A 12,438-nucleotide genomic window follows, 5' to 3' on the forward strand; every position below is an offset into this window, starting at 1 on the left:
TGGATGTGTGTGCGTGACAGTTAAAACACTGTGGGTGTAGGTGACTCCCTAGGTCATAAAACCCATCTCCCTTCCAGACCACAGTTATCCAGTTACAAATGTTGAGACCCCCACCCAAACATTCTCTGGGGAATTTCCACTCAGCATTAACTGGGGGAGGGGTCTCCTACAATCTACTCCTAAGTTCACAACACAATGAGGCCTTTATTACATTGAGGGCAGTGTCAATGTCTCTACAATAGTTCTACATTCTATGTTAACACATTTCTAAACTCTAAAATAAGCTAAACACTCCTACAACATCTGCCTCCAGTCTGCTCCTGGCATGTCTAACTGGAGAGTCTGCAGTGCATGGCCTGGCTTGGTTTTCCCCAAGTGACTCGAGTTCTTTACTTTGTAATGCAATTTTCCCACAAGATACTTGTTGCACTTTGTTCCAAAATTAAAACTAGAAAAAAAGACATTCCAGTGTTTTTTCCCCCAGAAAAAAAGTAGCTCCATTAAATTGCTTCTCTTCTACATTAAAACTATTGCTTCCCTAGCTAATAAAAACTGGAAAACTGGATGGTTCAGTCAAGTCAATGGAGGCATTGCAGAGAAATGCAGAATAAATTAGGTCTGGTAGTTGTATTAAAGAATTTTAAGTGTTGACTAATCTTTTTATGCTATTTCATGGTTCACACAGATTGCACATATGTACCTGCACACCCATTCATGTATTTATATTTACTAATATATTTCTTACAAAGCTTGATCATATGACATGCATTGCAAATGGAGAGCTGCAACTTTTCTGTTTAATTTGTATTTTATAAAATGTATAATTTTTTTCCATGGGGCTTTTCTGTTTCTTAAATAACAGGTCAGGTTATATTATTCCTGTTCTTGTTGCAAAAATTAAATTCTCAAGTTGAATCTTTTGTACTGTGTATTTTGGTACCTTGGTGCTGCCAGTTCTCCTGAGCTGCAGGACACAATTCCTACCGCAGTACTGTAGCTGTAATCAAAATAAAGAATGTGCAGCACAGTAGGGCTTGATTGCTGCAATAAAATGGGGTCTTTGTCTGTGATTATAACTAGTATTTTGAGAGTCTCTCCTTGTTGAGGTGTTTTCAGAAAATGCAGCTCAGATTAAACCACTTTTACACATCAGTCTAATGTGTGTGTGGTATATCTCTGCATTACAGTGTATAAGATAAATGCGGACATTACCGTATGTTACAAGACTCTTGGGGCAGTTTTATCTCTTGACACCAGCCACCTTTTGTTTCTCTTCAGAAGAGAAAGCCAGGGAGTTATCAGTTTCTTAATTCTTCCTCTATTGCAAACTAACAGAGGGTGACGGTGTCTCAGCATCCTGGATGGTTTCATTAGATCCCTGGGAACGGTATGGAAGAGGACTACTTAGCCGCTGGCAGCAGAGGATGTTACATTCACTCCACTACATCTTTTTAATTAAAACTCTTAATTAAATGGAGCAGCGCAATTCCAGGACCCCGTTGCGGTGTGTCGCTGTCTGTGTGTGTACATTTGTGTGTGGTTTGAACATTTGCGTCTGTATCAGCGTTAAGACTTCAGAAAACGTTTGTCGTCGTTGGTGGTTAAACTATTGATTGTTTAATAGGGTTAATTGAATATGTATTGGCATTTCCAGAGGATGGTTTCAGCTGCTCATTTTTCTGACCAACACTCAAAACATCCAAAGAGCTATAACCAACAAAATTTGGAATTTTTACTTAATTGATTACCTAAGTTTTTAATTGATTATCAGAATTTGTTATTGTTGACTGGTATATAGAATTAGCATATTTTATACTGGTAACAGCAATATTTTTAGCCAGTAAGGCAGGACATATGTATAAATTCCCCAGATATTTGTAATGATCATTGCAAATATAAGAAATTAGTCTTAAGGATGTTATTTCCATTATAAACTGGCATATTATCATCGATAACTGCATCACTACTTATTCATGACTCTTTTTTTGGTACAAAGCTAGAGTTAGCTAGTATTGGTTCTTTTTTTAGCTTAGGAGCCATTTTCTGTTCAACCCACTTCCAAAAATATTTTGATATTAGCTCCCCTGATGACTGGCAATATATACTTTGGAAAGAACGGGTCAGCCAGTGTGCTGCTTTTCATACTTGGCCTATCAGCTACTGATAAAGTTGGAGAGTCACCATGCAAAACTGGAGTCTGAGTCACATTTGATGAAAGACCACTCAAGTGACCTTTTAGCTTCCCAAACATGCATGATACCTAATTTAAACAGAAAATGTGTTTTCACATATCAGTTTTGTTTGTTTGTTTGGTTTTTTACATAAAAGCGCCTACAATAATTTATTTTGAAGGATAAAATGTAAAAAACAAAACAAAAAAAACCATAACAATTGTCATGGATGCCTTCCATTATTTTTTTCCTCATTTGCATTTTGCACTCTTACACAGGCACACTATACTGGAAATATTCTTTGTAGGCCAAAACTATGTATGAGCCAAATGTTAAATAAGTCTTTTCTTTTCTTTTCCTCCCTTGTAATAGATACTACACTCTTTACATGTAGCTACTAGTGCTGTGGTTTTACTATGACATAAAGGTCAGACTGTCAATACTAGCCTGTTAATTAAGTCACCGCTTAACACTGAAGTCAGTAGTAACATTAACTACAGATCTACATGTAATGAAAGTAAAATTACCTCATACTTTATACAGAAAACAGAAATGTTACATATCAAGAAGTAATAGTTCATCATTTGGAAATTGAAATTGTAGTTGTTGTCACCATGGATGCAAAAACATCGAGGATGTAAAAAACTAAAAAAAAAAAACAATAATAATAAAACTAAGCACAGAATGATTTCACTTAAAGATTCATGCCATGTTCTCAGTCTGCTTCTGTTGCTGTGAAGATGGCTCTATTTAGCTTTTTAGTTTCAAAGCTGACCTCTTTACCTTGTTCTTTTTAAAATGTTTTTATTTATTTATTTAGTTTTAATAAAAATGTTTGGATGTGTTATGTTGTCCCAAAATTTGCTTGTGTTGGACTTGCAGGATATCAAACTATAAAGACACTCACAGAGAGAGCACTATACTGCTGCAGTGCGGTTGCAGATGTGACACTTCAGACACAGACTGAAAAAGAAAGAAGCAGCAGTGGAAAGAAACAAAGTGGGGTAGAGGTGGAGGTTCACTGGGGTCTGCAGCTGGGTGAACTGAAGATGGGCTTGCTGTTGCAAATGTTTTTGTGCCTTTACTGTAGGTTCAGTGGGATTTTTACTAATCACTTTGGAAACAATTCATCAAATGATACTTGCTAACCTGTCGATCGTATTTACCCCAGCAACCCACTGCAACCTACTGCTAACGGTTGGTTCTTTCCAACTTGCAACTGTGTCCATTTAACGTAAGGAATAATAATACACAACTCAAGCAACTGAAGTGTACAGGTAATGGAACAGAAAGAACAACTCAGAATGAAAGAACACATGGCGACCGTGGCTCAGGGGGTTGGGAATCGCATCTGTAACCGGAAGGTCGCCGGTTCGATCCCTGGGCTCTCTGTCCGGGTCGTTGTGTCCTTGGGCAAGACACTTTACCCTACTTGCCTACTGGTGTTGGCCAGAGGGGCCGATGGCGCGATATGGCAGCCTCGCTTCTGTCAGTCTGCCCCAGGGCAGCTGTGGCTACAACCGTAGCTTGCCTCCACCAGTGTGTGAATGTGAGAGTGAATGAATAGTGGAATTGTAAAGCGCTTTGAGGTTCTCGAAAAGCGCTATATAAATGCAATCCATTATTATTATTATTATTATTATAACTCTTTGGTTTACAGTCATACCCTTTACTAATAGAAACCTGGAGATTACAGAAAATGAGCAAATGCACAACACAGCAGACAAACTGGTTATCAGCCAGTCCCCACTTTGTCCAGGTTGAAGAGCTGTGTTTCTGTACATTCCCTAGTAACAAATTAGCATATTTATACATTCACTTGGCAGCACGGTGGCACCGTGGTTTGCACTGTTGGCGCACAGCATCAGGCCGGGGTCTTTCTGTGTGGAGTTTGCATGTTCTCCCCGTGTTTGCATGGGTTCCCTCCAGGTACTCCGGCTTCCTCCCACAGTCCAAAGACATGCAGTTTGTGGGGATAGGTTAATTGATAATTCCAAATTGCCCATAGGTGTGAATGCGAGCGCGAATGATTGTCTGTCTCTGTGTGTTGGCCCTGCGACAGACTGGCGAGCTGTGCAGGGTGTACCCCGCCTCTCGCCCTATGACAGCTGGGATACGCTCCAGCACCCCCCGCGACCCTGAAAAGGAGAAGCAAATGGATGGATGGACTTTTGAAAGAAGTAACTTGTGATCTGTTCTAAAATGGTGCAAAGCGTAGGAGGCCTAATCTGAGCAGCATACTTGGAATGCTAATGATAGAAAATTGATTATTTACGACATTAAGATTTATGAAGTGACTAATACAACAAGTCAGTATTTTTCTGTAGACTGAAAAGGAGCTGACTGAAAGTCTCCTTGCATCACTCTACATTTGGGGAGGTTAAATCTATACCTATAGCAATACATACTCACCACAAACTTTTAAGATACTGTTTCTGTTGTAAATACCTTAAATAGATATTTCAATCTTTTTGTGGCTATTGCACTGTGCCATGGAAAAATATAACAAATTTGTTGGATTGTTTTATGAGACAAAGAAGTGCATTTGGTATTGAAGAGGAACACGGCTACTTTTCAGCCATTACAAACAAAGTAGCTGTATTTTTTTCTCACACCACAGCTAATTAAAGACAAATTATGACAGTTAAAATAATAAAAGTAAAAGAGAACAAAAAAGAATAGGTATGTTTTTGTATACTTTAAATGAAGTTATCAATCATCGTGGTCTTTATTGTGCCAGACAGAGAAGCACTCATACTTGGACACTTAGAGACGGTCAGCCCAGATCAAGCCAAGAAAAGGTCCAGACAGGGTTGAATGAAAACAGCTGACCGCACATTCACATTTGTTGGCACAGTTGCTTCAGTTTTAACCACATAAGCAAAATTACTCTCACTAGTGTCTGTGACAGCAGGACTCAAGCTTGCGCAAGCAGAGTTGAGTATTGTGAGGCTTTGCAGCCAGTCATAACTGATTGTTTGTGACATTTTGAGAGTCAGCTTTTTTTGCAGCTACAGTCTGAAGAGTGAATGGGTAAAATGCGATTTACTCATGCATTAAAAAAATAAAAACACGCTGTTATGCCAGTGCAGGCAGTCACACCTGTGCTCGTGCACTTTTGTGCTCCAATCCTGTTAACTTGTATGAAGCTTGCAAAAATGAGAAACAAGCTCTCAAAGGAAAACCAAGTAATCTTGTGGACTGTCTCATTCTACAGTTACTGTCTGCAGTCCCTCAACACTGAAGATGTTTGACATTAAGGTTTGATTTTCTGCTAAAATCAACAGCATACTACAGTACAGTACAATGCAATACAATTTTATTTATATAGCACATTTAAAACCAGGGGGTACACCAAAGTGCTTCACAGTAAAAATAACGGTAAATGATTACACTGAACAGTAAGTCATTAAAACAAGGTAAAATAGAGAAAGTATAGAAAACAAACAAAAAGCAGAATCAGAATCAGAAAGGGGTTTATTGCCAAATGTTGTGCAGGTTTACAACATTAGGAAATTGCTGCGGTGCTTCAGTGCAAACATACTGTCATAATTGCGATTAAATAGACATGAAAAAAAATAAAAGTAGGAATAAGAATTAAAAGTGCTATGTAGAAAGATATGTGCATGAGATATACATGAGATATATACATAAGAATAAGAATTAAAAGTGCTGCGTAGAAAGATATATACATGAGTGCAGGTGGTGATCAGTGCAAACATGGAATGATGCAGTGACACAGCGTAGGGTCATGTGTTTGTGGCGGGGACAGTCATACGGTTATTGTTCATGTGTCCAACAGCAGAGGGGAAGAAACTGTTCTTATGGCGAGAGGTTCTGGTGCGAATGGACCGGAGCCTCCTGCCTGAGGGGAGCACGTCAAACAGACTGTGTCCAGGGTGAGAAGGGTCAGCTGAGATCCGAGCTGCACGCCGCAATGTCCTGGAGGTGTACAGGTCCTGCAAAGATGGGAGTCTGCAGCCAATCACCTTCTCAGCAGAGCGCACAACACGCTGCAGTCTCTGTTTGTCCCTGATAGTGGCTCCAGCGTATACCACACGGTGATGGAGGAGGTGAGGATGGACTCAATGATTGCAGTGTAGAACTGCATCATCGTCCGTGTTGGCAGGTTGAATTTCTTCAGCTGCCTCAGGAAGTACATCCTCTGCTGGGCTTTCTTGATGACGGAGGTGATGGTGGGCTCCCACTTCAGGTCCTGGGTGATGGTGGTACCCAGGAAGCGGAATGAGTCCACAGAGGTGATGGGGGTGTCAGTCAGGATGATGGGGGGGAGTGGGGCTGTGTGCTTCCTGAAGTCCACAATAATCTCCACTGTCTTCTGGGCATTTAGCACCAGGTTGTTGTGGCTGCACCAGGACACCAGACGTTCAACCTCCCTCCTGTAGGCAGACTCATCCCCGTCCGAGATGAGCCCAATAACGGTGGTGTCATCTGCAAACTTGATTAGCTTGACAGACTGGTGGGTGGAGGTGCAGCAGTAAGCAGTAAGTAGAGATAGGGAGAGATCATGATAATTCAGAGAAATGAGTAGCGATACAGCAATTAATGTGCGTTGAGAATTAGTGAACCGGAAAAAGCCAGGTTGAATAGGTAAGTTTTCAAGCGTGCTTTAAAGAATTGAATGGAGTCAGAGGCACGAACGGTAGCAGGAAGACTATTCCAGAGGTTTGGTGCTATAGAGGCAAAAGCACGATCACCCCTAGTCTTCAAACGGTGCCTGGGCTGGGCCAGAAGTAACTGACTGGAAGATCGTAAAGAACAGTTGGGAGTATAGAGACTGAGGAGGTCGGTGAGATAGTCAGGGGTAAGGTTGTTTAGGCATTTGAAAGTAAGCAGCAGAACTTTAATAGGCAGCCAATGGAAGTCAGAGAGCACTGGAGTAATAGAGCCAAACTTTCTAGTTCCGGTTAGGAGACGAGTCGCAGCATTCTGAACGAGCTATAATCTTTGAAGGTGAGCAAGTTGGAGTCCAGAGTACAGCGAGTTACAATAATCTAATCTGGAAGTCACAAATTCATGTATCACTTTTTCAGAACGAACAGAACTTTGTTATGCTTAAGCTCTTTTGCATGTGTTTGTTGTTGCATTTTTCTCTAATCTTGTAGCTGCTGAGGTTTCCAATAAAAAGCTACAGTTTTAATATTATCAAAAAAATATATTATCTAAATGAACGCATCCTTTGCAGACAAATGTTCACTACTCATCAATCCTTAGACTATCTGCACTTTTTCTGTGTACATAAGCATCTTGAGACTCAACTGTTGCATTACAGAATCTGTAAAGCTCAATTTCTGACTTTCCATCCTCATCTACAAGACTAGACGTGTTTAAGTTAGGAAATAAGCATACGTAGCTCTAACTGTATTTCTGCAGAGTTTTAAAGTTGTGTGTGAACTCTCAATATCTGCTATTTGCATTCAAGGCTGGTTCCACTGCAGAGGAGAGGAGAGGCCTGACGCTCTGATTGGTGCGTGAGTTGCTAGACAACAGATGTCCAGCCGACTAGGAGGTGGACTACCTGTGGAGGAGGGAGAGAGAGGAGAGAGACAGAAAGAAAAGTGGAGGTGGAAAATGATGAAAAAAGGGAGCGAGGCTGTCATATAACAGAGTACAGTCGATGAATACTGCAAATAAAAAAAATAAAAAAATACAACCACCCTGGCACAGCCAAACATGACCACCTATTATGGAGCATTATGGAAGAATGGTTCAAATCATTTTCAGAGTTTGATTTTTTTTTTGAGGTCTGAAAACGTGCTGCAGTCTTTCCTAAACCATGTCCTCAGTATTGCTACTAGGTATGGTATAATTAGGTCAGATAACTTTATTGCTTAGTGTACAAAGAATAACACTAGATTGTGTGTTAATTGTAATATAATGGTTACATAATGGCATTAATGCATTGTGCATACTATCATTTTAACAAAAGTTCTGCAAACATACTTAAAACTATGGGTATTGTTTTATTTTACTGGAATTTAACAATGTTGATAAAGCAAAGTACAATGAAAAGTAGTCCGTTAAATTCCTTAAGAACAGCAAATTGGCTGTTGTACCAGTGTAAAATACGCTATGATGCTAGTAGACTTAAGTGATGTACTGTAAACACAGGTGTATTATAAAAAACTAAACAAAAAACAATTACTTAATGTAGCAGAAAATGCAAATGTGAAAATTAGATATTTGTGAGTAATGATTCTCTCAATATTGGCAAAGGGAAGACAAAATGTGTTTTGTGTTATACTGACACAAAAGGATGTGCCATTCAGCAACATAATAAGGCAAAGACAGAGATGGAGAGATTAGTGACCTTGCTCAGAGAATCCTGCTAATCATGCAGTAATGGCTAGGCTGCCCTTGTTTCTGGCGCTGTTTGTGGGCTTCTGTGCTGTTATGCTTGTCTCTACAGCCGGCAGTATGCTTCAGCAAAATTGAAATTGGCATGTTCTCAGGGGCATTATGGCAGACTTGGAGCCACACAGAAGAGCTGCAAGAAATTCTGCATGCAGGAAGGCATGCAAGTCCTTTCGGAAGTTTTTACACAGTTTCATCACCGCCTCTGGAGCCAATATGACTGTTGAAAGAAAAGAAACAGCATTTTTTAAGTTAATGAAGTTAATTGTGGCTGTTCTTGGTAATTAATGCTTGGGCTGATGGACGAGAAAGCTTTTTTGCAACAGTAATCAGATCAATTCATTGTAGACCTTTTTGTAGTTTCATCATTTTATCTCTTCTTCTTTTGCCTTTAAACATTCTTTTTTTTGTAGTTTTGTCTGCTCATGCTATATATTTTATTCTGGATTAAACTTTGTCACTAGGGCTGACAAACATCTTTGTCACCTTTCTTTGGGGATAAGTACTTTTCTGTCATAATATGTTTTATACTGGCATTTTGCTGCATATTTGAGTGCACGCCAAGGTCCGTCTCATTTAAAGCTCACTAGCTTTGTTGTTGTGCTTGCCTATTGTTTTCCTATAGGTGCGTTACACTGACACGAAACAAACAGATACCTGGACCTATAATGAGAACAAGCAGCCTAGTGTTCTTTGCTGGTCTTGCCTCTGTGCTGCACTGAGCCCACAGTTTCCATAGCACCAAGAAGAGAAGAAGAAGGAGGCAGATGAGAGTGAAAAATAGGCGTCCTATTTTATTTTGGAAAAATGTAGAACCTCCTGCTCTCTCTCTCTCTCCCTCCTGTCCTGAGGCAAAGCTGAAATAGGTCGCCTCAGCACCGGATTGTCTTACTCATTGCAATGACTCACTTATTCTGAATCAGAGTCACTGGACATTGGGTTTCTTCTGACAGAGAGATTTGAGTGTCACTTCATGTTTGCTAAGTCAGATAAAATCAGTCTGAGCCTCAACGAGGAGAGATATGTTATGCTGTCTGGGTTGCCATATTGCCTGTCTGGGATTTTTGTTGCAGTACAGTTAGATTGCAGTATCTAATACCTGCTGCTGTTCTATTCTTTGCTTCCCAAAAACCGTCTTTTCCCCCCCGCATAAAATTTGGTGGATTTCATGTAAAGAAGCATGTACATGTTCTCCCAGCATCAGTTAAGGGTCCACTATTAAAACAAGCTCACCAAAAGCTGATGTTGTATTTAGGTGGAACATTATAGTCACTGCCGTAGAGCATATACTTCTTTAAGGTTTCGGAATATGAGTGAAATCGTTTTATGGTATGCATAATATTACTGTGTGTGTGGAAAAAAAAAGTCACAGTTTATTTTAACCTAAAGCACTTCATTACAGTGATGTAGAAATCTACAAATATCATAAAGTTTCTGATTAAATCTCATCATTGGTGTAATACAGAATTACATAGCTGTTTTTGTATTACTGATTATATATTATTTCAAAATACCCTTTGTCTGAAAAAAGGGGGTAGAAAATAAATAATTTTAACATATTCTATCCAGATTAATTGTTTAACACAAATTTTAATTAAAAACATGAAGAAAAAAACGGTATGAGATTTTCTTTTAAACATTCAAAAGGATTACTGTATAAATCTATTGTATGATACATCTGCAAAACTGCAGCACAGTGTATATTTTGGGAATACAGATTTCAGATTTCCCTCAGGGCACCAAAGAGGACCTAAAAGTACATTGGAGGAGCTTATGCTGAGCCCGACGCGAGAGGTCAATATGAATCCTCTGTGGCCGTTCACTGTGTTTGTTGTTCACTGCCGCCTGCCTGTTTGTGGCATATTACCGAGCACATATCAGGTCACATTATTTTTGTCAAGCATTTCAGTTCTGATAAGGAAAAGAGCCGGCTGACACCATGCCCGCGCGCGCGCGCGCGCACACACACACACACACACACACACACACACACAGACAGACGCTGACAACCAAATACTGCAATGTGTCCTCCACTGAGTCAAAACTAAGTTGCATCCAACTTCACGTTCTATTATTTATAAAGCCAATCACAGGAGGGAATCATGAGTAGCATTAAAATAACCCATCTCTGTGTTTGTGTCTCCTCTATTTTTCTTTTAGATCATCAAAAGCTGGAGAGAGAGGCGAGGATTTGTCGTTTATTGAAGCACCCCAACATCGGTGAGCTGTGTCCTAAATCTCGGAACACACACACACACACACACACACACACACACACACACACACACTTGTGCAAATTAAAACAGGTCTTTTCAGGTCTCTACTGATTTCTGCTAGGGATATTCATGTTCTAGACACAGTTACGAGAGAGAAAGGAGGAGAGACCACGAAACCAAGTGTGTTTGTGTGTGTGTGTGTGTGTGTGTGTATGTGTTCTAGTACGGTATGTAATGATTATGCTGCACCTGTGTGCTCTTGCAGCTGAGTCATCAAAAAGATACACCAGCCGTACACCTGCTCTCTAAACCTTTACACCCCTCTCATTAAACCTCTGAAAGAAGTGGTCTCTCCTCCTTTGTTTTCACATTTATAGACACATGCTCTTTCTTCCCTTCACTGCTGTTGTTTCATATTTCTCTAATAATTTCTTTGTAGTTTTCTGAGATGTACTTGCTATTTGAAATTTTGAGAGCAACAATGGCGTTAGGTTTTTGATCCTGTGGCTTTGAAATCAAGACAATAATATATAATATAAGTCAAACTCTTCTAATTTCCTAATATTGAAACGCAGTGTAGTAATGCTTTACTTTCTAACAGTAACAGTTTACCTCCGGCAAAACCAGGCTCAGAGAAGGGGTGGTTGTCTGCCGTGACTGGTTGAGGAGAGTGAAGGAAGACAGGATAAAAGTATGATTCTATGCAGAGAGGTCTACTGAGGCCATAGTGAGTGAGAAAGGTGACTGAAGAAGAAATACTCAGTACATCATGGGAAACCACCAGCAGCCTACGCCTATTGCAGCATAACCAAGGGAGGATTCAGGGTCACCTGGTCCAGCCCTAACTATATGCTTTAGCAAAAAGGAAAGTTTTAAGCCTAATCTTAAAAGTAGAGATAGTGTCTGTCTCTCGAATCCAAACTGGAAGCTGGTTCCATAGAAGAGGGGCTTGAAAACTGAAGGCTCTTCCTCCCATTCTACTTTTAAATACTCTAGGAACAACAAGTAAACCTGCAGTGCGAGAATGAGCTGCTCTAATGGGGTGATATGGTACTACAAGGTCATTAAGATAAGATGGGGACCGACTGCGGCTGCAGTGATGCGGATGCTGCACCGGTCCGTCGTGGTGAAGAGGGAGCTGAGTGTAAAAGCGAAGCTCTCAATTTACCGGTCGATCTACGTCCCTACCCTCACCTATGGCCACGAGCTGTGGGTAGTGACCGAAAGAACGAGATCGCGGATACAAGCGGCAGAAATGAGCTTCCTCCGAAGGGTGGCTGGCCTCTCCCTTAGAGATAGGGTGAGAAATTCGGCCATCCAGGAGGGGCTCAGAGCAGAGCTGCTGCTCCTCCACATCGAAAGGAGCCAGCTGAGGTGGTTCGGGCATCTGACAAGGATGCCTCCTGGGCGCCTCCTGGGTGAGCTGGCATGTCCCACCGGGAGGAGGCCCCGGGGCAGACCCACGACACGCTGGAGAGATTATATCTCTCGGCTGGCCTGGGAACGCCTTGGTGTTCCCCCGGATAAGCTGGAGGAGGTGGCTGGGGAAAGGGAGGTCTGGGCCTCTCTGCTTAGGCTGCTGCCCCCGCAACCCGGCCTCGGATAAAGCGGATGAAGATGGATGATGGATGGATGGGGACTGACTATTTAAGACCTTGTATGTGAGGAGCAGGATT

General features: G+C 40.9%; 1 protein-coding gene across 17 annotated transcripts in view; it reads left to right on the plus strand.

Moving 5' to 3' along the window:
- Window positions 1–12,438, plus strand: part of camk2d2 (calcium/calmodulin-dependent protein kinase (CaM kinase) II delta 2) — a 51,552-nt gene that overhangs the window by 15,278 nt on the left and 23,836 nt on the right. For all 17 annotated transcript variants that reach the window (XM_085409984.1, XM_085409975.1, XM_085409974.1 and 14 more), the window contains exon 3: window positions 10,707–10,766. In XM_085409984.1, coding sequence (XP_085266110.1) covers window positions 10,707–10,766 — 60 coding nt within the window. The remainder of the gene's footprint in view (window positions 1–10,706; window positions 10,767–12,438) is intronic.

Source organism: Rhamphochromis longiceps, linkage group LG6 (genome assembly GCF_057381845.1).
Source record: "Rhamphochromis longiceps isolate RC_006_pf linkage group LG6, R_longiceps_female_GT1.1, whole genome shotgun sequence".
In the NCBI taxonomy this organism is placed as follows: domain Eukaryota; kingdom Metazoa; phylum Chordata; class Actinopteri; order Cichliformes; family Cichlidae; genus Rhamphochromis; species Rhamphochromis longiceps.